This window comes from Choloepus didactylus, chromosome 2 (genome assembly GCF_015220235.1).
Source record: "Choloepus didactylus isolate mChoDid1 chromosome 2, mChoDid1.pri, whole genome shotgun sequence".
Classification (NCBI taxonomy): Eukaryota; Metazoa; Chordata; class Mammalia; order Pilosa; family Megalonychidae; genus Choloepus; species Choloepus didactylus.
Genome location: NC_051308.1, coordinates 50,713,551 through 50,740,869, shown reverse-complemented (window position 1 = coordinate 50,740,869; position 27,319 = coordinate 50,713,551). Strand labels below are relative to the sequence as shown.

General features: G+C 37.9%; 1 protein-coding gene across 3 annotated transcripts in view; it reads left to right on the top strand.

Moving 5' to 3' along the window:
* The first annotated feature begins 267 nt into the window (after nt 1–267).
* SYT14 (synaptotagmin 14) overlaps nt 268–27,319 on the top strand; it is a 294,941-nt gene continuing 267,889 nt past the window's right edge. For 2 of the 3 annotated variants that reach the window (XM_037824625.1, XM_037824609.1), the window contains exons 1-2: nt 268–315; nt 14,239–14,286. In XM_037824625.1, coding sequence (XP_037680553.1) covers nt 303–315; nt 14,239–14,286 — 61 coding nt within the window. In that variant the 5' untranslated portion in view covers nt 268–302. Of the gene's footprint in view, nt 316–14,238; nt 14,287–27,319 lie in introns of those variants that run through there. The other variant, XM_037824629.1, reaches the window with a different exon arrangement.

Below are 27,319 nucleotides of genomic sequence, written 5' to 3'. Positions count from 1 at the left end.
ATCCCTGGAATGGGCACCTGTTTTGAATCCGCGCGCGAGTCGCGGCAGGAGCGGGGGGCGGGGCGGCATCACGTGCCGGCGGCGGCAGCGGCGGCCCCGGGAAGGTTCCATTTCTTCGGCGGCACGCGTTCGGGGGACTAGAGGCCCCTCCCCGGCCCCGCCCCGCTCTGCCCGCGGCTCCCCGCCCGGCCGCACAGCCCCGCGATTCCGAGGCCGGGCCCGCCCCTCTCGCCAGCGGACTCGGCTCGTCCTCCGCCCGCCGCCCCCGCCATCCACTTGGTGCGGTCCATGGCGAGCACATCATGGCGATTGAAGGTAAGCGGAGGCCGACCGCGGTTAGCGAGGAGGGGTGAACGCCCAGCGAGGGGGTGTCTGGGAGGCGCCGGGAGGCTGTGGCGTGGATGGGGCAGTCTCTTGAGGGCGGGAAGCCGACTTCTGAGGCGCAGGGCTTCCGAGCGCGTCCCGGGAGGCGGGTGGGCGGAGCGGCGTCCCGAGGACTCAGGGCTCGCGCTCGCTGGTTGTCCCCGGCCCGCGGCTTCCGTCGGCCTTCGCCGGCGGCTGGGCGCGGGGAGCAGCCGTCAGTCAGGCGGGCAGGTACAGCGCTGGGGCCGCCGCCTTCTCCCGCGGCCCTGCAGAGCCCGCCGACCGGGCCGGTGGAGGCGAGGGGCCGCGGGCACCGCCTTTCATTGCCCCCGCCCTGGCAGACCACCTTCCGGCAATACCCGCTTTCCTACCAAACTGAGTCTAGTTTTGCTGTACCACTCCTAACCTTTCCAGGTTCCTACCCCAAGGCCGAGACTGGGCTGCACTCACCGTCCATTCCCCTTCTGCTTGCTGTTGCAGGGGACCAGGAAATTGGGGCTATTATCCCCCTCAAGTGGTTTCTTACCCCCCAACTTAAAACTGTTTTTCTCTGTGATAGAGAAGTAAATAGATCTCTCTTTAAAACAAACGCACACTCTCCGAATGCTGAATATATTAGTCTATTACTTGTTATATTGCCAAGAATACTCATATTTTCTAAAAGTAGCTTAATAAAGATTTTTTAAATTCCTAGATAAGGTAGTTGGCACCAAAATGGATTTTCTCTTGTTCCAAATACACGTAACTGGAATGAAGTGTTTATATTTTGCTTGTTTTTAAGGAGGATATTGTGAAAATTAGTATCACCTCTAGGAGACTATGTGAAAGACGACAGTATCTTCTAGCCCCTATCTCACTCTCTTAGATAAACTCAATGAAAGCATTTCATTTAATTTCCCTGTGTGTGCATGTGTGTATATTCATCTGAACAGATGTGCAAGGTACCTATAGTTATATCATTATTCATCTAATTTTTATGTGTTTCCTTCTAAGTAAAGTTTTTCAAAATCTAGGTGACCAGTCACTGGTAGCATACAACTTAAGGGTCTGCTTTTTGTTTGACTCCAAAATTGCTATATTTGTGTGTTTACATTTTGCTTATTTGGCTGAGTACCCATTATAGGCAAGGCACATTTCAGACAGCTTCAAACATCTACTATAGCTAAGATGATGAGGAGCCCTAAGAATAAAATCTATATCTATAATCTTGGATTTTCCTGTTGTCCAGAGCTGTACTGTCAACGTTTTTTCCTCACTACACTTTTTACTAGAGGTTAAAAGTCAGGTTAGTAGTAAAAAGTATAATGCGGAAAAGAAGTTGAACGTTACTTCTGTTTATCTACACGTCTTAGTTCTGCCTGTTCTCTGTGTACGTAACAGCCCAAACCATTTGAAAACAACTCTTTAGTGTTCTGTCTAGACAAAACATCCAGTTCCTTCCTTTGGATCATCTGTAGTTGTATGTTTTAAAATTTGGAATTTAGTAGTGGGCACATCATTCCAGATGTAATTTTGAATGGCAAATAGTAAAACTTGACTTATGCATAATGTTATTAAGGTGGCCTTATATTAGAATAGCCTTTTTGGAGTTTCATGTTGACTCAGGATGAGGTTGTAATAAACCCAAACCACCGAGTCTCTTTCAGCTGGACTCCTCATTCATTTCCACAAGTCATATGTTCCTCAAGTATAAGATGATCATGGTATCAAACTGATCTAACATAATTCCAGTCAGAGGTGAAGGAGGTGATCCAATTTACAGGTTGGGAATTATTGTTCTAGTGTAGCTAGTCTAGCTTATCAAGATGTAATTGTTATCCAGCCTATTAACTCTGGCTACTTGCTATTTTTTGAAGTTTTCTCCTCTTTTCATTATGTACATCTCATGTTCTCTTCATCTACCTGACTTTCTGTTCTTTGGGCTTCTATTCTCAGCTCTATTCCCATTCTTTACTCTATACATACTCTGTGATTGCACACATCAGTTTTGTAATCACTTGTTTACAAATATAGGTCTCCGCAGATCATGAATTCTTGCTATAGATATGTTAGAGGATAATGTCTTATTCAGTTTTGTACCTTTTAGATTTTGTACGGCGCCTGATTACAGTATAGGTACTTAACACGTGTTTCTTAAATTGTTAAAATGGACTTCTGTACATTCAACTTCATAAACTGCATCCACTGCTTCAGTAACCACCAGTACCCCAGTGCCCAGATGCATATCTCTAACATAGAATTTTCCTGATTTATATTTCTAAGCACTATCTAGGTGTCTGCACTTGGATGTCTCACAGCAACCCAAGATAGTAACTTGGGACGTTTGAAATCCTAAAGTTGTCATCTGCAGCCACCAAATCCACTCTGCATACTCTCCCGCTCTGCAGATTCACTTGTCTGAGTGGCATTTTCAACTTACCATATGTCCCAAGCTAAAATCCTGGAAATCAACCATTTTTTTTTACTTCACCCCCTACATCCTATTGATTGCCAAATCTTGCCAAATCTACATCCTGAACTAATGATTTTTACAGCTTTACTTTATACCCTTGTCCCTCATTAAGAGACTTGCAATAGTTTTCTAACTAGTCTTGTTAACTCCACTCTTGCATTTCTTCCAATCCATTTTCCAAACTATTACTAGTTATTTTTCTAAAGTATAAATCTCAGGATAAAGCTGGTCCTTAATGATATGACCCAAGCCCTTCCTTCATACAATCCCCATTTTCCATAAGAATATCAGAAAACTCTTTGCAGAATGTTTTGCTGAAGTAAAGATATTCAGCCCTATTGTTTATTTTGTATATTAACTTTATTTAATGTCTCTGGGCAGCATTTTTAAAATTGTAAAAGAAGGTTGAACTAGAGAGACTCTGTATATGTTTACATGCAATTTTTATTCATAGTATCGTTACAGTTTACCACACACTTCCATATATATTATATTTTTTGAATCATCATTACAATTCTGTGATGCTCTTTAAAGTTTTTTTTGGCCCCCGGTCTTCTGAGACAGAATTTTTACTTTCAAAAACTGTTTGAAATATTGAATTACAAAACCCAGTAGAAACATGTGAGATTATTAGTCTTGAGGGAGAACATCACACCCATTTCCTGCTTTCCCTGTTATTGTTAAATATCATTACTATGTACATAGGGGATAAAATAATTAGAAAGCCACACCTCTCCACAATCTGGCTGAGTGAGGCAATTTTTTGAACAGCATACTTTTAGAGGAATTATAGTTCCTTTTAGTTACTGATATTCTTGAAAGGATACTTTGACTTTATGGCAGGAATAAAATTTCTAATGTTTTATAGAGAATATATTACAGATTTAAAACATGTTTGTATTTAGGTAGCTTTGTTCAGACACCTCTGCAAGTACTTTTGAGTAATTTACAGTTTATTCCAGGTTCCTTTTCTAACTCAGTAAATGGAAGTAGAAGCAAGTGGGGAACACTCAAGGAATAGTTATATTAAGAAGCATTTCGTTTTTCATTGTTCTAAGGTAGTGGAATGCAACAGCATATGCCATATGGAAAGAGAAACAACTATGTATTGGCTTATTTATATAATTTGTGAGTAATATGTAGTTTGCATTATCACTTTCTTTGAAAAGCTTATAATGTTTATATATAGTATATATGTAGTACTGAAGTAAATTGCTTTTTTGTGGATTCAATTTTCCTTTAATTGACTTCATTCTTTTCCCCAAATAGATAGTCAATACCTAAAGTGAAAATGTCTATGTAGGGATAATGTAAGATTGAAAGAACTATTGTAAATTAAACATTTCAAGCTTTTGAGTAAAATGATTTTATTCATATATGTATGTATATGTAATAAAATCTTAATTGAAACCTAACATATTGGAACCCTGAGTGACCATTTTTTAGAAGGAGCTTTGAATAGTCAAAAAAAAAAGTGGCTCAAAAGTTGGGAAAGTGGATTGCATTTGTGAACTGTAAATTTAATTTTATAAAATAAAAAACTGCACCTTTTAGAAAAAAAAATTGAAGAAATGCATAGGAACTTATGGAGCAAAGGAATTACTGTTTAGTGTGCTTTGCAGATTATAAGAGAAAAGAGATGTAGATGTAGTTGGTTATTCTGTGTGATGCTGGAGTGGTGGTGAGCATATATCTCAAAAGTTTAGGCTGCTGCTAGATAAGAATATTATAGATAAAATGAGTTTGTAAAAATAAATGTAGAGAGGATGTGACTTATTCAGACTATTTTAACTCTGCAGTTATTGCATAGCATCAACATAAGGTAAAAGAATGCCAGTTTGAGAGGTTAACACTCAGGATTGAAGGCCTGAAGATTTTTTCATTAAAAAAATTTTTTTTTTGTATCTTTTTTGTTAATCTTTTTAAGAAAAATTCTAAAAAGAGCACAAGTTAATAAGTATAAGGAGATTAATGTTTATTTTGGAATATTTATAGAGGAGAGTGTTTGAAATTAAATGATAACTGGTGCTGTAAAAGAGAAGAAAACATTATATTGGGATCTTTTCTGTTTCCAGGGCATAGGTTCTAAGTTTTCTTTGAATTTTTTATTCTACTTGTGAGGAGATCAGAAGGATTTAACATGTTTTTGGTGCTTACCAGGCTAATATATCCATTATTTCAGTTGTGGATAGCAAATGTATGGTAGCACTTCCCCTTCTCTCTCTTTTTTTTTTTTTTGGTTAGATCCAGCTTTCTTTGCAATTAGGGTGAGTAGTTCTGGACTGACTCAAAGCCTTTCATTAATAAACATTAATTGATTATAAGTTGAAAACAAGATAAAGTGGTACAAATGAGGATCAGTCACACGGGATTTTTTTTTTATTATTGTGGAATTTAACATATTTACATAGAAGTGATACCTTTCCAAGTGCAATTTAACAAGTAGTTAAGGAGCAAATTTCCAAGAATGTTATGTGTTACAGTACCAGTTTCGGTAATTTCCTTGTTAAGTGTAACATATAGACAAAAATTTGATAACTTTCAAATTACAATTTAACAAGCAGCTATATAGCAAATTTCAAAGAATGCTATGAGTTACAGTTCCACCATTTCATTTCTTTCCTTCTAGCTATTCAAATACCCTAGCATCTAGGAAAATTATATAGATTCAATATTCATAATCCTTTGTTAAATTCCATCTTGTCTGTTGCTACCCCTCCAGTTTAATCACTTTCCTGATCTTCAGGAAGTGACCACCATAACTTCATGTTGAAAAGGAGTGTCGACATTAGGGGAAGAGGGGACACAACTGTTTGAAGTTCTTGAAGAGGCTGTGGCCTCTGGGTTTTGTACTTAGCTGGCATAGGAGCTCTCTGGAGGATTTAAGTTCCTGAAGAATAAACTTAGTGAAACTTTTATAGTCTCAGATAGGGATCCAGGTATTCTTTAGGGTTTTCGGAACTGCTGACTTGGGCTCATCATGCTGAGTCACAAGATTTTTACAATCACAAAATAAAGGTTACATAGTTATACAGTTGTTATCAGAGATCAAGGCAGCTGGATTACAATTCAGAAATTTCAGGTATATCCCTCTGGCCACTCTAATACACCAGAAAGTAAAAAGAAATCTGATTCAGTAATTTCGTTAAATCCTAAATTCTTTAGGATTACAGATTCCCTATGTAGCAAAATATGCAGACCTGGATGGTCAAGGAACAGTGCCATACACCAAGCTCCCCCACGCCAATAAATTCATTAAATTTCCCTTTTCCTATGGGAAACATTGGCTAAAGGTAGGAGGGTCACTTCCTAAATTTTTACTTCTAATGCATATCCCCCTTCCTGACTTTATTGATCAGGAAATTTATATTTTCTGATTTATATTGCCATCTCTAGGAAACTATCAGGTCTGACCTGGACGCTCAACATTTGCACCTTCTCTCTAGGTTTGGAGGTGTGGGTTGGGCTGTTAATAGGTAGGGTTCACTGCCTAGGCCATGAAAAGCCTTTTAAAGGAGCAAGCAAGGCCCCAAAACAGAGTGCCTCACCCCTCAAGATGAACTACATATGTATGGTTACAAGATTGATCAAATTTCTTGGACATCATCCTTTTTTATGAAGGGTTTCAGACTACAGATAGGGTATTTACATGTGCAATAAGCAACACCAAGAAAAGTGGCACTTTCATACAGTAGTCTTTCATTGGTCATCAGCATGCCAGACATCAGTGATGGAGCACTAAGCAAAATGCTTGCCATGGTCACCGTTTCCTAATAACCAGTTAGGTGTCCTTTAGCCTGTCTCTTCCCACAGTGCCTCTCCCAACTTTAAATCCACAGAGATGAGGGTATTTTTCTTGGTATCACAAATCTGCTCCAGCAACAAGCTGGTTATCTTCAGACTTGCTAACACAGTGAAAAAACTCAGCGCCAACCAGGTCCTGAGGATCTCGCCTTTCGACACCTGGTCATGATCCTGGGAGTCAATCACCCAAAAGACCAGTTATCCTGGAATCTTCATTCAGCACAGCTAAGTTCTGTGCCTCTTTATTGCCTTCTGAAATTCATCTACCAGGACATTGGGCCAGAAGGGTGGCTGCGGTGGGCTGAGGTGGGAGCAGAGTGCAGCCCCCACGGGCGCAGCTCTGTTCACCGTGCACACGGCCGGGGCCTTCTGGATCTCGACCCAAGACCCGGCTCCTTGTGCCTACCTCAACATCAGTTCCCCCTCTCTTGATAGTAGCATACCTCTGTTCTCTTAAGGAAGCTCTCCAACTCGTTGTGGATTTGATTTCAGAATTCTTCTCAACACCACCCTCTATCCCCATTTCAGCTGCTTCTACGATTCCACCAGAATTCATATACAGAATGAAATCTATTTTCTACCCTGTAGTATAAATGTTATTGTTATTATTACTATTTTACAAATGAATTTAGTGATTTTTTCTTACTGTGAAGATTAACAAGCATAAGGTTTACAAAGACAGTATAAGGCGATGCTGGCTTTAGAATTGAAGTCTGGCTTAATTCAGAGATCATGATCTTTCCACAATATTGTGATTTTCAGTTAGGGGCCAAATTGCATCTCATTCCTTAAATGACTTAATTAGAGGCAAGGCAAAAAGGAGACAAGAGTAAAAGGTGTCAAGAGAAGTTAGTGACTATGGTCTAAATGGTTTAAATTGGGGGAGAGTTGGCAGCATTAATTGAAAATATTTAAAGTTTCATGCTTATTATGTACACTGTTGGCGTCTTGAGCTGTAACAGTTTATCAGTGTAAGCTAGGAATTAATTTAAAGGCTGTGATTCTATGTTGATGTCTTTGGGAGGAGGATCTTTAGATGAGGGAATGCTTAAGAAATTAATAGAGCCCATACATTTTGGTGATTTAGACCAGCAGTCAAAATAAATATGGTAGAAAATAAAGTTAGTTTAAAATAGGAATATTAGAGCCATTTTAAAGGAAGTAAATCTTTGCATTCAATCCCATATATGTATACCTGGGCTTGTTCTAATAGGAACACAGCATCACTACAAATTCTCCTTTTGTGGACCCGTGGCAAAGTACATTCTTTCTAATGTATTCTCCCTTCTTCCTCCCTTTAAATTTCCACTTCCTTGGTACTCACAGATATTCATACACAAACACACATGCACAAATTCACAGCAGACTGTTCTATTACCACTTCCCCCCCAGACTTATGCCAATTGTGGAGGATTCTACCAGTTTATATTACACACTTACATGGGTTTGCCTGAGGGAAAAGATGGTAACTTTGACTAAGATTGTCATTTTCTATTTCTCATTTCCACATTGCTGAGGTGATTATTTCAAGAGCAATGTTAGTATTATCTCCAAGTGTAGTTTTTAGAGAAATCCACTTTTATTTAAATTATCCTAAAGGATTGAAAACAATTTAATAATTTTTATCTTTTTCATAAAAGTGAATACAAATCTATCTTGACGTTCTTACCATATTAAATGTAGTGTTCTAATTTTTTCTGTGACAGTTAACTAATGACCCTGGTCAACATTACTTAACCTTTCAGTGTCTCAGTTTGCTTTTCTATAAAAGATGGGCTAGAAAACTTTATTTCTGATTCCAGTCTCTGCTTATCCTAATATGGTCTCCAGATCTCCATTACTGTTATGTCTTTTGAAGTAAATTTGATGTGTGAAAAGCTGTATTATACAAGAGTTCATTTTTGGGGTGGTTACTGATTTTAATGGAAAACTCATTACTTTATAGGGGGATCAACCAAATGATTTCTCTAAGTAATCATTCCTTGTGCAGTATATTTTTAAAATCAGTAAACCACTTTTTGGATTACTACCATGTCTGAATTAAGATCTGTCTGCCATGACTTGCTTTTTGCTTACAAATTTGAAATTTTTCATGGAACCTTTTATATTTACTTTTAGAGGTAAAACAAGGCATAGCATTTGTACAAAGTTTACCCTATCTCTGATTGAAAAAGCCTTGAAGCCTTTTGACTCTGTCAGTCAGAAGAAGAGATACCTAGATGCCACCCCACTTCAATACAGGGCTTGGGATTACCAGCAAAAGCATGACTCACGCAGGCATTGATAGAAAGGTATTTTGCTCACATAGAGAAGAGAAAGCAAAATCAGCTTCACTAGTATACCTCAGACCATGGCCAATGCAGGGAGATGTTCTACATGCAGCCCCTCTCTTGTGTGCGTGTGCTGTAGAGGAGGAGCCGGGTTCCCTAAGTTCTCTCCACTCCAGGGACAGATAAACCACTGGAGTGTGAACTAGATGTCATAAAAGAAGCCCACCAGAATCAGGCTTCAGTGAATATTTTCATGTGCTTGGGAAATAGGGGAAGGAATGTCCTGGGAGTCCCCTCATGTACTAGGGGATTGTATTTTATCCTGCCAGGCTGTCACACTTGGTCCTGAGCACAGATGTATTTGTGTGTCTAGGGAAAGGTGGCAGGCTGTATTAGGACAGTCCCTTACCACACTCTCAAACATACACATTTAGCATATATAATGAATATTTTTCTTACACTATTCCTGATCTTAGGAAGGACTGGGGACAAAAGAAATATTGAATTTCAGTATCTGATAGTGTAATAAAATTTATTTAACTTTTTGTGTTGCTTCTTTTAGACATTTAAAATGATTTTTTTCTGAATTTTAATTTAATGCCTGGCATTTATTTATCCTTAATATTCTTTCTATTTCGTTAATAATAGTGACTGCCTTGAGTTCCATATATATATATATCAGTGGAATCTTATTTGTTTAGGATTTCAGAAACAAGTACCAAGAATAGTAGAGCACAATCTTACTTGCTTTTTCTAGTTGTGTGGTTTTTGAGAGTATTTTGGGAAATCTGGCAGTCATCAATTGACTCTCACTTTAAAATACAGTACTTATTTTATTTAGCATTTTAATTTATGAGTTTCTTTGATTTGACATAGATAAATTGAAACCTTTTAAAAGTAGGAGTTAGCTTTTAGTATCATTCTGCTGTTTTGAGAAAAGTTTTACAGATAATATAGTTTTTGATGTTGCTGTTGAGCCGGGTAAAAACTATGTAGCTGTCTTTAAGATCAGATGTATATAATAAAATTTAACCAATTTATATCAAATATGGGGATTGTTCTAATTTGCTAATGCTGCCGGAATGCAAAACACCAGAAATGGATTCACTTTTATAAAAGGGGGTTTATTTGGTTACACAGTTACAGTCTTAAGGCCATAAAGTGTCCAAGGTAACACATCAACAATCTGGTACCTTCACTGGAAGATGGCCAATGGCAACTGGAAAACCTCTGTTTGCTGGGAAGACACATGGCCGGCATCTGCTCCCAGTTCTGGTTTCAAAATGGCTTTCTTCCAGGATGTTCCTCTCTAGGCTTCAGCTCTTCAAAAAGGTCACTCTTATTTGCTCCTGGGGCGTTTGTCCTCTCTTAGCTTCTCCGAAGCAAAAGTCTACTTTCAACGGCAGTCTTCAAACTGTCTCTCATCTGCAGCTATTCTCTCATCTTCTGTGCATTCTTCAAAGTGTCCCTCTTGGCTGTAGCTCCTCTTCAGAATGTCACTCTCAGCTGCACTGAGTTCCTTCTGTTTGTCAGCTCATTTATATGGTTCCACTGATTTAATTTAGACCCACTCTGAATGGGTGGGGTAACACCTCCATGGAAATTATCCAATCAGAGTTGGGTGGGGCGCATCTTCATGGAAACACTCAAAGAATTACAATCTAATCAGCACTGATATGTCTGCCCACACAAGATTACATCAAAGATAATGGCATGTTGGGGGACATAATACATTCAAACCAGCACATTCCACCCCCTGGACCCCAAAGTGACATGGTCTTTCCATATACAAAATACATTCATCCCATCACAATATCACAAAAACTTAAATCATTTCAGTAACAATAGTTAAGTACAAGATCCCATCAAAATCAAATATAGGCATGGTCAGTCCTAAGGCATACTTTTCCTTTAGCTTTGGATCTGTGGACTTAGAACAAGTTATATGCTTCCAATATACAAAGGAGGGACATTCATAGGATAAACATTCCCATTCCCATAAGGAGAAACTGAAAGGAAAGCAGGGTTCACAGGACCAAAACAGTTCCTAAAACCTGCAGGACTAACTCTGTTAGATTTCAAAGTCTGACAGTCATTTACAGAACAATGTTGCATCCTTGGGGCTTGAGAGAGCAGGAGTCTAACCCTTCCTAAGGGCCTTTGTGGCAGCCCTTTCCTCTCCAAACACTGTGGGTGAGTGCACCAACATATCCACATATTGGGGAGACCACCTTCTCGGCCCCACCCTCTTCAAACATCGGGGCAGCACCCGGATTCTCTTCCATCTCCAGGGCACATGCTCAACCCCTTCAGAACAGTGAGGTGGCAGCCAAGCTCTCCTTGACCTCCGGGACAAACTCACCCTTTCTATGCCTGTGGGCCACTCTACTCTCCCAGCCTGAGACCTCTTGAGTCCAGACCTCAACCTCCATGGCTCCATCTTTGAAGAAATTTTTCCTTCAATTTGTTCCTTGTCTATCTCCTCCAGTCCAGACTGGCAGTGGCTCCGTCTATAAAGATCTCGCAGAAATTCTGTTGGCTTCACATGAAGCACACAGGGTTCAGAGCCATCAGGCAATAGGACTTTCCACATATCCTTTCTGAATAACTCCATTTCCAATCTTGGCTTGTACTGAAATGGCGGTCAGGTTCGATGTTTGGTTAAATCTTCATGTGGGGCTGTAACTTCTGTGGTTCCACCCCCTGAAAGCCTGGAATTTTCCAAACCATCAGTTTCTGGTTTCTTTGAACCCAAGAGTTCAGTTCTAATTTTATCTCTCTCTGCTTACATCTTACCATAAGCTGCAAGGAGAAGCCAGGGTACATCCTGCATACATAGTCTGGAGATCTCCTCAGCTAAGTATTCCAGGTTGTCACTTTCAAATTTTTCCTTCCATCTGACACCAGGACTCAATATTGCCAAATTCTCTGCCACTTTAAAACAAGGATCGCCTTTCTTCCAGTTTGCAACAACACATTCATCATTTCTGTTCAAGGCCTCATCAGAAGTATCTTTAGAGTCCATATTTCCACAAACAGTCTCTTCAAAGCAGTTAGGCCTTTTCTATCAAGCTCCTCACAGTTCTTCTAGAACCTTCCCCTTATCCATTTAAAAAGCCATTCCACCATATTTGGTATTTGCAAATTCAGCAGCACCAGCACCCTACTTCCAGTACCAAAATCTGTTCTAGTTTGCTAATGCTGCCAGAATTCAAAACACCAGAAAGATTGGCTTTTATAAAAGGGTGTTTGTTTGGTTACATAGTTACAGTCTTAAGGCCATAAAGTGTCCAGGGTAACACATCAACAATTGGGTACCTCCACTGGAAGATGGTCAATGGCATCCAAAAAACCTCTGTTAGCTGGGAAGGCATGTGGCTGGCGTCTGCTCCAAGTTCTGGTTTTAAAATGGCTTTCTCCCAGGATGTTCCTCTCTAGGCTTCAGCTTCCCAAAAATGACACTCTTAATTGCTCTTGGGGCGTTTGTCCTCTCTTAGCTTCTCCGGGGCAAAAGTCTGCTTTCAACAGCAGTCTTCAAACTGTCTGTCATCTGCAGCTAATCTCTCATCTTCTGTGCATTCTTCAAAGTGTCCCTCTTGGCTATAGCTCTTCTTCAAAATGTCACTCTCAGCTGCACTGAGTTCCTTCTGTTTGTCAGCTCATTTATATGGCTCCAGTGATTTAATTTAGACCCACCCTGAATGGGTGGGGTAACACCTCCATGGAAATTATCCAGTCAGAGTTGAGTGGGGCACATCTCCATGGAAACACTCAAAGAATTACAATCTAATCAGCACTGATATGTCTGCCCACACAAGATTACATCAAAGTTAATGGCGCTTTGGGGGACATAATACATTCAAACCAGCACAGGGATGAATGTAGTTTTAATCACAGGCTTTAAAAAGTGCGGTCTTGTTATATGAATTAAGTCCATAACTCAAATTAAATTACAAGTGCTCCTTTATAGAGAACATGTCTTAATGACTGTATAAAAAATATTTCTGAGTAGCTTATGAAAACATCAGTGGTGGCTTCAGTATATATTGTAGTGATGTTATTGTTATTACATGAATTCTTCTAAGTGTCTTGGAAATTTTTTCTTCTTATAATTTGGTAAATATCCTCATTACAATTATTTGGCTACTGTCTACTCAGTTTAAAAAATGTGGAGCATGTAAGTATACTTAATTGTCCTCCTGCAGGTGATCAGTGGTTGCTCGCTAGTAATATTCCAGTTAATAAGGTTTCACTGTATTTTACATTGGGATTATGCTGAATAATAATCCATTTATAAACATAGCTTTAAATTAGCTGTTTCTTCTTGTTTGTCTTCCTGATAATGGATGTTGAGCTATGTTGTTGATAATAAAAAAGCAGTGGCATTTGTTACAAACAAGTTAGAATGTACTTTTAACCTACTTTAGCAATAGAAATACAGTTTTCTAGTTTTTTAGCTTTATTCCAAGATGACCTATTTTCCTAGTGGATATCTGTTTTATTTTTCATGTTATGGTATAAGTGATTTCTGTTTCTTACAAATGAAGTATTAATAACAAGCTTCTATAATGATCTAAATGATTAAAATATTTGATATTTTATTATGCAAGGTTTAAAAGCAATTCACAGGAGTTCTGGCTTAAAAATGGCCATGCATGTATATAACACTATAAAATTTTATTCAGCTTATGTTAAAGTGGTGGCATTATGTGGAAGGGAATATATATTTGTATAGTAATTAAATTCAATTAACTGTTATTATAAATTAGAAAAATCAAAGTAACTTTTGGGTTAAATTTGTTAGTTTTTATTACCCATACTATCTGTTTTTTTAATTTGTTTTATCATTATATATTTGTAAGACTGGATTGCTAGAGAATGGCAAAAGGCTCACATTTCATTTTGTCCAATATGAGTATATGTGATAAAATACAAATAGTGCTGTTATAGTGTTGACCCTTCAGTAATAACTTACCTATTTATGCTAAGGCTCAAATGCAAAAGTGAGTCCTCCCTTGAAGTGTTTTCTTCTAGATGATGTGAAGAGGTAACTTAGGAAATGGTGGCGTTTGCTCTTGAGGAGCTTACCATTTAAAATAGCATACTTGAATGAAACCTCTTCATTTCAAGACTCTGTAAGATCTTAATTTCTGGGTTGTTTAGGAAAATTGTAAATAGGTTGTCTTATTCATGTAGTTAATTTTCAAGAGAAGAATTAGGGAACTTTTTCTGAAGTCAATCCTAGCAGCTGGGGAACTTTTTCTGAAGTCAGTCCTAGCAGTTAATTTAAAACTATGTTTGTAACAAACTCAGATTATCTTTATGTTCTAATGAAAACTTTTTTAACAGGTGGAGAAAGAACCTGTGGAGTACATGAACTTATTTGTATTAGAAAAGGTACGTAAATGTTCTGTATGGATATTTGAGTACTAAATGAACATTTCATAGTGTATAATAATTTTAGTAACATGTCAGGTGACTTGGACTTATAAAGCATAGCATTTAATAAAAGTAATATTTGTCATTTGTATTATAGACTTAAGCATCCATAAAGTGCATATTGCTTATTGAGATGTTAGTTTGATTTTATTTTGATGGGCTGATAAAGCCTGGTTTCTATCATATTGGTTATCAGACATGGTGAAGAGGCAGAGAATGGAGGGTTTGATTTTTGTTCCCTTTCAGAATCCGGAATCTGAGTGCATGCTAATCTCCCAATGACTTCTTTTCTATTACTGTACCCTATCAGAGAGATGTGAGGAGTTGGTTGAAATTCAAATCGGGAGCATGTCCAAAGACCACAACATCCTTTGACACCAACAACTGTCTTTGCTTCCTTAGAAGGAGCCACCTGACAACTGGGTGGTTCAACAAGGTGGCCCCAGGACAGGTAATTCAGTTATTAGGTGGGAGGCAAGGAATCAGGTATTCTATAGATTTGGAAGAATCAGGAGAACCCTTGAGAGTCCGCACAACTCCTTACAAATAATCACAAATCTGTGAAATGGTATGAAGAAAGGAAAAGATATACCTGGTAAATCAGGGGAAGAAATTCTCACAGATTTATTTGGGGAGTATATGTACAACTGTTCTCGTCTCTTTTGAAATTTGGGGGACTTTTGTTTTCTTGCATCTCTCCTGAAAACTAAGTTGGCTCTCCTGAGTCTGGCTAACTAGTACCACTCCCTTTCCTAATATTTCACCTTAAGGAGGTTTGGGACTGTCTCGGTATTTGTGATCCATGAGTGTGATTGGCATGTCAGGGAAATGTCAGCATATTTTCACTAAGTTTTCAACAACTCCAAAAAGCCTTAGCTTCTTTAGAGTAAAAAAAAAAAAAAATGTTTAATCCTTATTAGAACATAGACATAGGTGAATTTGTGTCACCCTCAATTGACATGGTCATCCTAGTTTATCTGTGTTTTGCTAGTTTGCTGCCTGAAGTTACTGTTCATTTAAAAAATACTCTGCTTCCTTTATTAAAGTATAATTTATTTATGTATCTTTCCTCTGTCACCACAAAGGAGGAAATTGAAGTCAGTTCTCTGAAATCTCAAATTTTGGATTATGAGTCTCACACTCTGTAGTTGATTGGTGATTCTTACCTGAAATTGGGAGTTGGGGGAGGGAAGGGGACAAATTTTTACATTTGTTTTCTTCATTTGTATAAACATTTTTAGTCTGCTATTATATTAAACCAGAATTAATAAAAATATTTTAAATAATTTCAGAGAACTAATTTGACTGGACAAACAAAAGACACTGTTACAATCAGTTGGATTAAAAATTTATTAAATGTGAAGAGAGAACCAAGACAAGAATAGAGACAGATTGAAGGAAGGAAACTGAAATTGTTACAGAGGGGACTCTTACGGCTACAGTGAGAACAGAAAGAGACAATGGAGAAACATTAGTATAGATAGGGATAGATTATGACCTGAACACACATTTTCATTATGGCTCTTCTTGCTATTCTTTATTGCTATCTTTGTTTCTTTGTATTAGTCCAAATCTATCTACTTCCTTCCATTTTTCTATATAGTTTTAAGCATGGGATTAAAGTTTTAAAAGAATATTTGTTCACACTATAGCCATTTCATGGCAAAGTTTCTGACTATTTATCTGTATATCCTTTAGCATTCAATACAGTGTCCTGTTTCTAGAGGTGTCCCATAGGTACTTGAATATTTTCAAAATTAATACCCAGGGCTAAAGCTTTTGCATTTTAAGCTGAAGGTTATGTAAAGTAGAATACACACACACACACACACACACACACACACACACACACACACATTTGTGGTTTTGGCATGGCAAATTTTGTTCAGAATTTAATTGTAATTGGCATCAATGATTCTCGTACAATGGCATCCCTAACATCACACTCAATTTCTTTTTAGCTGTTTGGCTCTTCCTTTTCTGTTTCCTCTAAATGTTGGAATATACCAGAGTTTGGTACTGGGCTTGCTTTGTTTTCCTGTTCATCCTTTCCATCTGTTTGATTTGATCTATTACTTTTGTTTTAAATGCCACACAGTTATAAATCCAGCTCTGACCTGTCCTTGAATCAGGACAACTTGTATCAAACAACTCTTATATCAAACTGTGTAGCTGATGTATCTATTGGGATGTCTTAGAATATAAACTTGACATGTCTAAAATGCAAGACTTGGTCACACAAACCTATACCTTCTTCAGTCTTCCATATAGTTTTTCCTACATAATTCTGTCTCTATTTTTGGCTCGCTGAGATGGCTGAAGGGATCTATAAGTCAGAGGCTTAATCTCTTCAAAGAGCCCTTTGTGTCCATGAACAGTGTGACCTTTTATTCATTCTTAGGCACTAGCAAAAGGTTGTCAAGCACACCCTTCCTTGGCTTTCACTCCAGAGTGGTTTTCTCAACATTGGATCTCCTAATTTTAGCATCATTTGCAATCTGGAAGACTGAGAATTTCCCAAATCATCAAGTCTTGGTTCCTTATTGCTTTATAGTTCTTCCTTCAATTTATCTCTTTCCTCTCACATTTGGCATTTTACTGTAAGCAATAAGAAACCAGGCCACACTTTCAACACTTTGTTTGGAAATCTCCTCAGCTAAATGTAGGACACAATTCAGCTAAGCTTTCTGCCACTAGGTAATCAGGATCCCCTTTCCTCCAGTTTCCTATAACGTGTTCCTCATTTCCTCTAGAACAAGCAGCACCTTTAATGTCCGTATTTCTACCAACTCTCTGTTTATGATGATTTAGGTATTCTCTAAGACAAAATAGGCTTTTTCTACCATGCCGCTCACTTCTTTCTGAGTTCTCATTAGCAGAGTTGTTACCATCCCCTTTTCTACTAACAATCTGTTCAAGGCAATCTAGGCTTTTTCTATCATGCTTCTCAAAATTCTTACAGCTTCTACCCGTTATCTAATTCCAGAGATACTTTGACATTTTTAGGTTTTTGTTTACAGCAGCACTCTACTTCCAATATCTGTATTAGTTTCCTGTGACCATTGAAATAATTTACCACAAACTTGGTGGTTTAAAAAGAACACAAATTTTTTCTTTACAGTTCTGGAGGCTAGAAGTCTGAAATCAGTTTCACTGGGCTAAAGTCAAGGTGCTGGTAATCTTCTTTCTGGAGGCTTTAGGGGAGACTCTGTTTCCTTGGCTTTTTTAGCTTCTAGAGATTTCCTGCATTCCTTGGCTTGTGGCCCCTTTCTTCATCTTCAGACCACATGACTCCAACTTCTGCTTTTGTTGTCCCATCTCCTCCTATTAGTCACTCTGATTTCCTGCCTACTTTTTTTCCTCTCTTTTCTTTCCTTGTAATTTTATTGAGATATAGTCACATACCATACAGTCATACAAAGTGTACGATCAGTTGTTCACAAAATCATCATATAGTTGTGCATTCATCACCACATTCAATTTTTGAACATTTTCTTTACTTCAAAAAATAAAAATAAGAATAAAAATAAAAGTAAAAAAAACCCCAAAGCAGCCTATCTCCCCATCCGCCCTTATTATCCATTTACTTTTTTGTCCCCATTTCTACTCAGCCATCCATACACTGGATAAAGGGAGTGTGAAACAAGGTTTTCTACAATCACATGGTCACACCATATAAGCTATATCCTTATATGCTCGTCTTCAAGAAACAAGGCTACTTGATTGCAGTTCAACAGTTGCAAGTATTTCCTTCTAGCTATTCTAATACACTAAAAACAAAAAACAAATATCTATGAATGCATAAGAATAACCTCCAGAAAGACCTCTTGACTCCGATTTGAAATCTCTCAGCCCCTGAAACTTTACTTTGTTTCATTTCTCTTCCCCCTTTTAGTCAAGAAGACTTTCTCAATCCCACAATGCCAGGTCCAGACTCATCCCCGGGAATCATGACCCATGTTGCCAGTGAGATTTATACCCTTGGGAGTCATGTCCCATGTAGAGGGAAGGGCAGCAAGTCAACCTGCCAGGTTGGCTTGGAGAGAGTGGCTACAGCTGAGCAACCCAAGAGGTTCTCTGGGTGTGACTCGTAGGCACAATCATAAGTAGATTTAGCCTCTCTTTTGCAGTAACAGGCTTCATAAAGGCAAGCCCCAAGATAGAGGGCTCGGCCTACTAAATTCGTTGTCCCCAATGTTTGTGAGAAAATGAGGAATTCTCCAGGTGGGTAAATTTAATATTTCCACCTTTTTTCCCCAGTCCCTCAAGGGGGCTTTTCAAATACTTCTTTACCCTCCACCCAAATTACTCTGGGATGTATTAGAGCTTCACACTAACCTGATCTTACTGCCTATTCAAGGTTCCATGTAATTATGGTGTTTGAATAAACTAACCATACAATTTAAATTATACAACATGCTACAGAAAATAAAGATTTTCCACCAAATAAACATCTCCACCTTTGGTCTCACACAGAATTTGAAGTTTTAATATGCAGTTTCAATATCATCCTCTGCCCTTTAGTCTGATTTACCTTAGTCCTAACCAAGACCATTTCGTTCATACCTCTGATTGAAGTCTGATCCCTTTTTCAGCTTCTTTAACATTTACTCTATGGGGGTAATGTTGACATTCATAGTAAGTGAACTCTATCTCTGAGTCTCAGGTACCACCCAGATACCTGAAGTTCCAGGGACTGACCAGGTCATACATAGCAGCTCAGCATTTCAGAATCTAGAAATAACCATTACGATTCAGGAATAGAGACAACTGCTGTAAGAGCTTATAATCTAGGAAGCATTACAATAAGCCTTTCCCTGATAGCCTGTGCTCTCAGATTCAGTTCTCAGAGTTTGCCCATTATAGTTAGTCCATGTTATTGAGGCTTTATAATGTCTGTCTTTTCATTTCTGGCTTATTTCACGCAACTTGTCTTCAAGGTCTATTTACCTAGTTGCGTACCTCACAACTTCATTTCTTCTTGCAGCCACCCAGTATTCCACTGTATGTTCACACCACAGTTCACAATTCTGTTTATCAGTTGATGTACCCTTAGGCCCCTCCATCCATTGCGAATCATGTATACTGCCGCCATAAACACCAGTGTGCAAATGTCCATTCATGTCCCTGCTCTCAGTTATTCTGAGTATATACCCAGTAATGGGGTTGTGGGACCATATGGCAATCCCATACTTAGCTTCTTGTGGAACCACCACGCTGACCTCCAGATGGGCTGCATCATTCTACTTCCCCACCAGCAGTGATTAGGTACATTCCTCTCTCCACATTTTCTTCAGCTCTTGTACCTGTTTATTTTTTAAACATTCAATCCTAAGTAAATAGTCAGTGCTTCCTGGTATAATCACATAGTTATGCATTCACCGCCACTATCTATATGTGGACATTTCCATTTCTTCTGCAAAAAAAAGAGGAAGAGGAGAAAAAAGACAAAAGAAAAAAAAAGGAAAAATAAAATGATGAGTTAAAAAAATAAAAGAAAAAAATACAATAAAATGCATTAAAATTTTCGGACAGTAACACCACCATCAAGAATCTCTTACCCCTCCCTTATAGTCCCCTCTTATAGACATTTAGCTTTGGTATATTGCCTTTGTTACAGTTAGTGGAGGCATATTACAATGATACTGTTAACTATAGACTGTAATTTGCACTGATTGTACTTTTCCCCCAATACCCTCCCATTCTCAACACCTTGCAAAGTTGAAATTCGTTTTTTTCTCCCTCATATAAAAACATTCTTATATTTGTACATTTAATCACCATCATTGACCTCTCTAGTTTTCACTAAGTTAAACAATCCCAGTCTTTATCTTCTGTCTTTCATTCTGGTGTCATACAGGTCCTTCACCTTCCTCTTTCAATCATACTCGCACTCATCTTTGCTCAGTGTACTTACAGTATTGCACTACCATCACACAGAATTGTGATATCCATTTCTGGATCTATACAATCAATCCTGTTGAACCTTCTGTACTCCTTCAGCATCAAATACCCAACCTGTTACCTCTTTCTAACCTTTGTTCTCAACTTTAACTCTCAAAGTTTGCTCATTAATATTGGTTAATGTTAGTGAGACCATGCAATATTTGACCTTATGTTTCTGGCTAATTTTGTTCAACATAACATCCTAAAGGTTCATCCATGTTGTTATATGCTTCGTGACTTTATTATATTTTACAGCTGCATACTATTCCATTGTATGTCTGTGCCACAGTATGTTTATCTGCTCATCCGTTGATGCACATTTGGGCTGTTTGCATCTCTTAGCAATCATAAATAATGCTGCTATAAACATTAGCGTGCAAATGTCCATCATTTCCTTGCCTTCAGTTCCTCTGAATATATACCTGGTGTATTACTTAGGGTACTCTAGGGAAACAGAATCAATGAGAGGTGTCTCTGACAATCAAATTGTAAAAGTGACTCACGTAACTGTGGGTATGCAGGAGTCCAAATTCTGTAGAGCAGTCAACAAACTGTCAACTCCAAGGAAGATGTCCGATGAACTCCTCAGGAAACGAACCGGCAACTTCGACGAACTCCTCAGGAAATGCTTCACTGGGCAGCCGAAGAAGAAGTGAAGGTCGTCTATCTGTCTTGCTTATAAGTCTTCAACTGATTAATTGGATTAAATCCAGCCAATTGCATTCTCTCATTGTGGAAGGCACGCCCTTTGGTGAATCATCAGTCACAGCTGCAGTCAGTTGACTGATGATTTAATAAACCAGCCTGTTGGTTTATTAACCATCCTCAAATGTCCTCACAGCAATTGTTAGGCCAGTGTTTGCTTGACCGGACAGCTGGGTACTATCACCTGGCCAAATTGACACATGAACCTAACCATCACACCTAGTAATGGGATTGCTGGATCATAAGGCAGTTCTATGCTTAGCTTCCTGAGGAACTGCCACACTGCCTTCCAGAGTGGTTACACCATTTTACATTCCCACCAACAGTGAATAAGTGTGCCTCTTTCTCCACATCCTCTCCAAAACTTATAATTTTCTTTTTTTTTTTTTTTGATAATGTCTTGCCTACTTTTTATTAAAGTATCTTGGGATACATTGGGCCCACCTGGATAATATCCCCATCTCTAGATCCTTAATGTAAATATCTTTAAGGTCTTTTTTGGCATATAAGGTAACTTTACAGGTCTGAGAATTAGGACATGGACATCTTTGGGGGTCCATTATTCAGCCTATCACCCTACGTAATCTGACCCCTGCCTCCTTCATCCTTCTCGTTCTGTATTTGCTCCCTGTTGCCTACTATGCTTTAGTCATTTTGGTTTTCTTTCTCTTTATTTATTGTACTAGGCTTGTTTTTGGGTCAAGACTTATTATAGGCTGTTTCTTTCTTTACCTGCAGTGTTCTCCTCCACTAGCTCTTTAATGACTCTCTCCTCAAATCTTTCAGTTCTTATCACTTGTCACTTTCTCAATGACACATTCCCTACTGACTCTAAGTAGCCTCTCCTATACCTCTCTTTTCTTTAATCTCAATTAAATCACCTTATTTATTTATTTATTTAATAATACCTATCTTAATTGGCACTTATAATTTATATCGTTTACTTTTTTGGTGGGAGATATGTGTCTTCTCCATTAGAATATAAGCTCTAAGAGGGTGGAGACTTTGACTTGTTCACTGCTGTATCCCCAGTGCCTGGAATAGTATAGGATTTATGGTAGATACTTAATAAATATTTATGGAAATAATAAATGAATGATTGGGATTTGGGTGAATTAATCATTAAAAACTAATGCCCACCAATTAATTAGAAGGCATTTATCAAATACTTTTTCTGTGCAAACAGTTATATATGTAATGACTCATAAAGAAACAGGGGTTTGTTTTTCTAGCAATATTTTAAATTGAATAATCTGAGATTTTCTACTGTTAAACATCTAGAAATGCTAGATAAAATATAGCAAACATACCTTTAAAAACATTATTGAGCACAAAGAAAAGTTGGGGAACCCTCAGAGATCAAAAATGTAGAAGGTCATAAGGGAAATGCAAATCAAAACCATGAGATAACCATTTTATACCTACTAGGATGACTAAAATAAAAAGACAGTAACAAATGTTGGTGAAGACGTGGAGAAATTGGAATCCTCATTAATTACTGGTAGAATTATAAAATGGTGCAGCCACTTTCAAAAACAATTTGGCCATTCCTTATAATGTTAAACATAGAGTTACCATATTACCCAGCAGTTCCACTCCTAGGTATATACCCAGGAGAATTGAAAACATATGTCCACACAAAAACCTGTACACTAATGTTCATAGCAGCTGTTATGGATTGAATTATATCTTCCACAAAGATATGTTCAGGTTCTAACCTCTGACCCTGTGAATGTGGAACTCATTTGTAAATAGCATCTTTGGACATGTATTAGTTAAGATAAGGCCAAACTGGATTCAGGTGGGCCCTCATCCAATATGACTGGTGTCCTAAGCCGAAAAAATTTGGGCAGTAAGTAAGTATAGACAGAGACAGAGAGAGAGACAACCATGTGATGGAGCAGAGATTGAGTTATGCTACCATAAGCCAAGGAACACCACTGATTGCTGGGCACCCACCAGAAGACAGGAGAGAGGCGTGGAATATCTGGATTCTCCCCTTTAAGAGGAAGCATGGTCTTGCTGGTACCTTGGTTTCAGACTTCTAGCCTCCAGAACTATGAGATAATAAATTACTGTTGTTTAAGCCAGGTAGTCTGTGATAGTAGACTTGGGAAACTAAGAGAGCGGCATTATTCCTAATAGCCAAAATGTGAACCACCTAAACATCCATCAACTGATTAATGGATAAAGTAAATGTACTATATCCATGCTATGAAATATTATTCAGCCATATAAAGGAATGAAGTACTAATACCGCAACATGGATGAACATCCAAAACATTATGCTAAGTGAAAGAAGCCAGACACAGAAGGCCACATATTGTATCACTGCATTCATATGAAATGTCAAGAACAGGCAAATCCATAAAGACAGAAAGTAGATTCAATGGTTGCCAGTGGCTGAGGGGAGGGGGAGTGGGGAGTGACTGCAAAGGGATACAGTGTTTTGGGGAGATGAAAATGTTCTGAAATTAGATAGGGGCAATAATTGTACAAGCCTGTGAATATACTAAATACCCCTGAAATGTACACTTTAAAAAGATAAATTTTATGCTATGTGAAGTAAATCTCAGTAAAGTTTTTTGTTTTGTTTTGTTTTGTTTTAAACACATAGAGGTAACTGAAAACAAGAGCTATAGACTCATTTTGTGGCTTCTTACATGGTGGTCAGATGCTGCATGACCTTTTTATGACCTAACCTTAGAAGGCTCATGGTATCACTTCTGCCATACTATGTTAACACAAGCAATTACAAGCCTTCCTTAATTCGAGGGGAGAGGACATAGGCCCTACTTCTTTTATTTTATTTTTTTAATTGTATCACTAAGTTTTTTTAAAATTCAGATTTATTGAGATAAATTCACATACCATACAGTCATCCACAATGTACAATCAGTTGTTCACAGTACCATCATATAGTTGTGCATTCATCACCACAATCAATTTCCGAACATTTTCATTGCTCCAAAAAAAGATAAGAATAAAAATAAAAGTATAAAAGAACACCCAAAACATTCCATCCCCCCACCCACCCTATTTTTCATTTAATTTTTGTCCCCGTTTTTCTGCTCATCTCTCCATACATTGGATAAAGGGAGTGTGAGCCACAAGGTTTTCACAGTCACAGGCTCATACCCTGTAAGCTACATAGTTATACATCATCTTCAAGAATCAAGGTTACTGGGTTGCAGTTCGACAGTTTCAGTTATTTCCTCTAGCTATTCCAAAACATTAAAGACTAAAACAGGATATCTATGTAGTGCATAAGAATGCCCTCTAGAGTGACCTCTCAAATCCATTTCAAATCTCTCAGCCAGTGAAACTTTATTTGCTTTCATTTTTCTTCCCCTTTTTGGTCAAGAGGATTTTCTCAATCCCATGTTGCTGGGCCCAGGCTCATCCTCAGGAGTCATGTCCCACGTTGCCAGAGAGATTTACACTCCTGGGAGTTATGTCCCATGTAGGGGGAAGGGCAATGGGTTTACCTGCCGAGTGTAGGCTCTACTTCTTGATGGAATTTGTGTCAAAGAATTTTCAACCATTTTTAAAAAAAAGCAATATAGGATATGCTTATGTTAGAAAGGGAAAACATGGAAACTTATGAGATAAGCTTCCAGTGCAAGAAGTTAGAGCCAGCTCATAAATTCAGAGAAAGTAGAGAGAAAGGAAGAATAAAGATAGATCAAAAACAGAGCCAAAATGCCATTACTTTCAAAAGGCTTATAAAATAGAAAGATCTCTTGAATGACTAATAAAAAAAGAGACAGAAAGCACAAATAGGCAATATTAAGCATGTAAAAGGGGATCTAATTACAGTTTCAAGCAAGATTTTAAAAATCCTAAAATTGTTAACAACTTTTTGATAGTAAATTTGAAATCATAGATGAAATGGACACTTTCTGAGAAAAATATAATTTAAACTTATGGGAAACTTGAATTAATCATTAATAATTTAGTTTGGGGGGCAACTGCTATCTAGCCTTCAAAGAAAAAAGAACTCAGTCCTCCCAAACCTATTCCAGAGAGTACAAGGAATGTGACCCCAAATTACTTCATGAGGCTATGGTATAACCTTGATACTAACCAGACTAGTACAGTATGAGAGAGGAAAATATATGCTAATCTAACTTAGAAATATAAATGTAAGAATTAACAATCCAAATCCAACAATGTTTTAAGAAAAAAAAATATGACAAGCTAGTTTGTCCCAAGAATGCCGCATAGGAATCTGTTGATAAAATTTATCATGTTAACCATATGATATCCTCAATAGAAGCAGAAAAAGCATTTGATGAAATCACTAATTTATAATGAAAACTCTTAGTAAACTAGGTGTAGAAGGGAACTTCTTTAACCTGAAAGCCAACCTATCAAAAATAGATAATAAACTACTTAATGATAAAACATCGAATACTTCTATTCAGCATTGTATTGGAAATCTTAGCCAGTACAGTAAGTCAGTGCAAAGAAATACAGACTTTGAGGTTATAAAGGAAGGGATAAAACTAATATTAGTCATTGGTTATATTGATCATCTACATAGCAAATCCAGAAGACTCTATTCACAAATTAATAGAAAAATAGATTTCAGTAATTTAATTGAACAAGATCAATATAGAAAAATCAATTCCATTCCTATGCAGTGAGCAACCAGCACTTAGAAAATGCAATAAAAGAAGGTATCTTTTAGATAGGGACAAACTGTAAAATACCCAGGAATATATTGGAAAAATAAGTGCATGACTTTTCTGGAGAAAATTAAAAAGTTGTGTATAAAGATATAAAAGAAAACACATAGACAGTGAGATAAGTAATTTTTAATGGATAGAGATATACACTATGTTTAAATGGGCAGGATTCCCCCAAATTAATCTATAGATTTAATGTGGTTGTAACTTAATTCCCAACAGGACTTTTCAGGGAATGGACAAGTTAATTTTTTTTTTTTTTTTTTTTCTGGTTGGTTCTTTTTTTTTTTTTTTTTTTTTTTTTTTTTAATCTTCATTTTATTGAGATATATTGACATACCACGCAGTCATACAAAACAAATCGTACTTTCGATTGTTTACAGTACCATTACATAGTGGTACATTCATCACCCAGATCAATCCCTGACACCTTCATTAGCACACACACAAAAATAACAAGAATAATAATTAGAGTGAAAAAGAGCAGTTGAAGTAAAAAAGAACACTGGGTACCTTTGTCTGTTTGTTTCCTTCCCCTATTTTTCTACTCATCCATCCATAAACTAGACAAAGTGGAGTGTGGTCCTTATGGCTTTCCCAATCCCATTGTCACCCCTCATAAGCTACATTTTTATACATCTGTCTTCGAGATTCATGGGTTCTGGGTTGTAGTTTGATAGTTTCAGGTATCCACCACCAGCTACCCCAATTCTTTAGAACCTAAAAAGGGTTGTCTAAAGTGTGCATAAGAGTGCCCACCAGAGTGACCTCTCGGCTCGTTTTGGAATCTCTCTGCCACTGAAGCTTATTTCATTTCCTTTCACATCCCCCTTTTGGTCAAGAAGATGTTCTCTGTCCCACGATGCCGGGTCTACATTCCTCCCCGGGAGTCATATTCCACGTTGCCAGGGAGATTCACTCCCCTGGGTGTCTGGTCCCACGTAGGGGGGAGGGGAGTGATTTCACCTTTCAAGTTGGCCTAGCTAGAGAGACAGGGCCACATCTGAGCAACAAAGAGGCATTCGGGAGGAGGCTCTTAGGCACAACCATAGGGAGGCCTAACCTCTGCTTTGCAGCAACCGTCTTCCCAAGGGTAAAACCTGTGGTAGAGGGCTCAACCCATCAAACCACCAGTCCCCTATGTCTGTGGTCATGTTAGCAACCATGGAGGTGGGGTAGGCGAATACCCCTGCATTCTCCACAGGCTCCTCAAGGGGGCACTACATCTTTTTTTTTTTCCCTTGTTTTTCTTTCTTTTTTTTTTTTTTTTAACTTTCCCTTCTTTTTTAAATCAACTGTATGAAAAAAAAAGTTAAAAAAAAAACAAACATACAATAAAAGAACATTTCAAAGAGACCATAACAAGGGAGTAAGAAAAAGACAACTAACCTAAGATAACTGCTTAACTTCCAACATGTTCCTACTTTACCCCAAGAAAGTTACCTAATATAGCAACATTTCTGTGAACTTGCTCCTACTATATCCATCAGAAATTAACAGACCATAGTCATTCCTGGGCATCCCCAGAACGTTAAATAGCTTATCTGTTCTTCTTGGATTATTGTTCCCCCTTCCTTAATTGCTCTCTATTGCTAGTTCCCCTACATTCTACATTATAAACCATTTGTTTTACATTTTTCAAAGTTCAC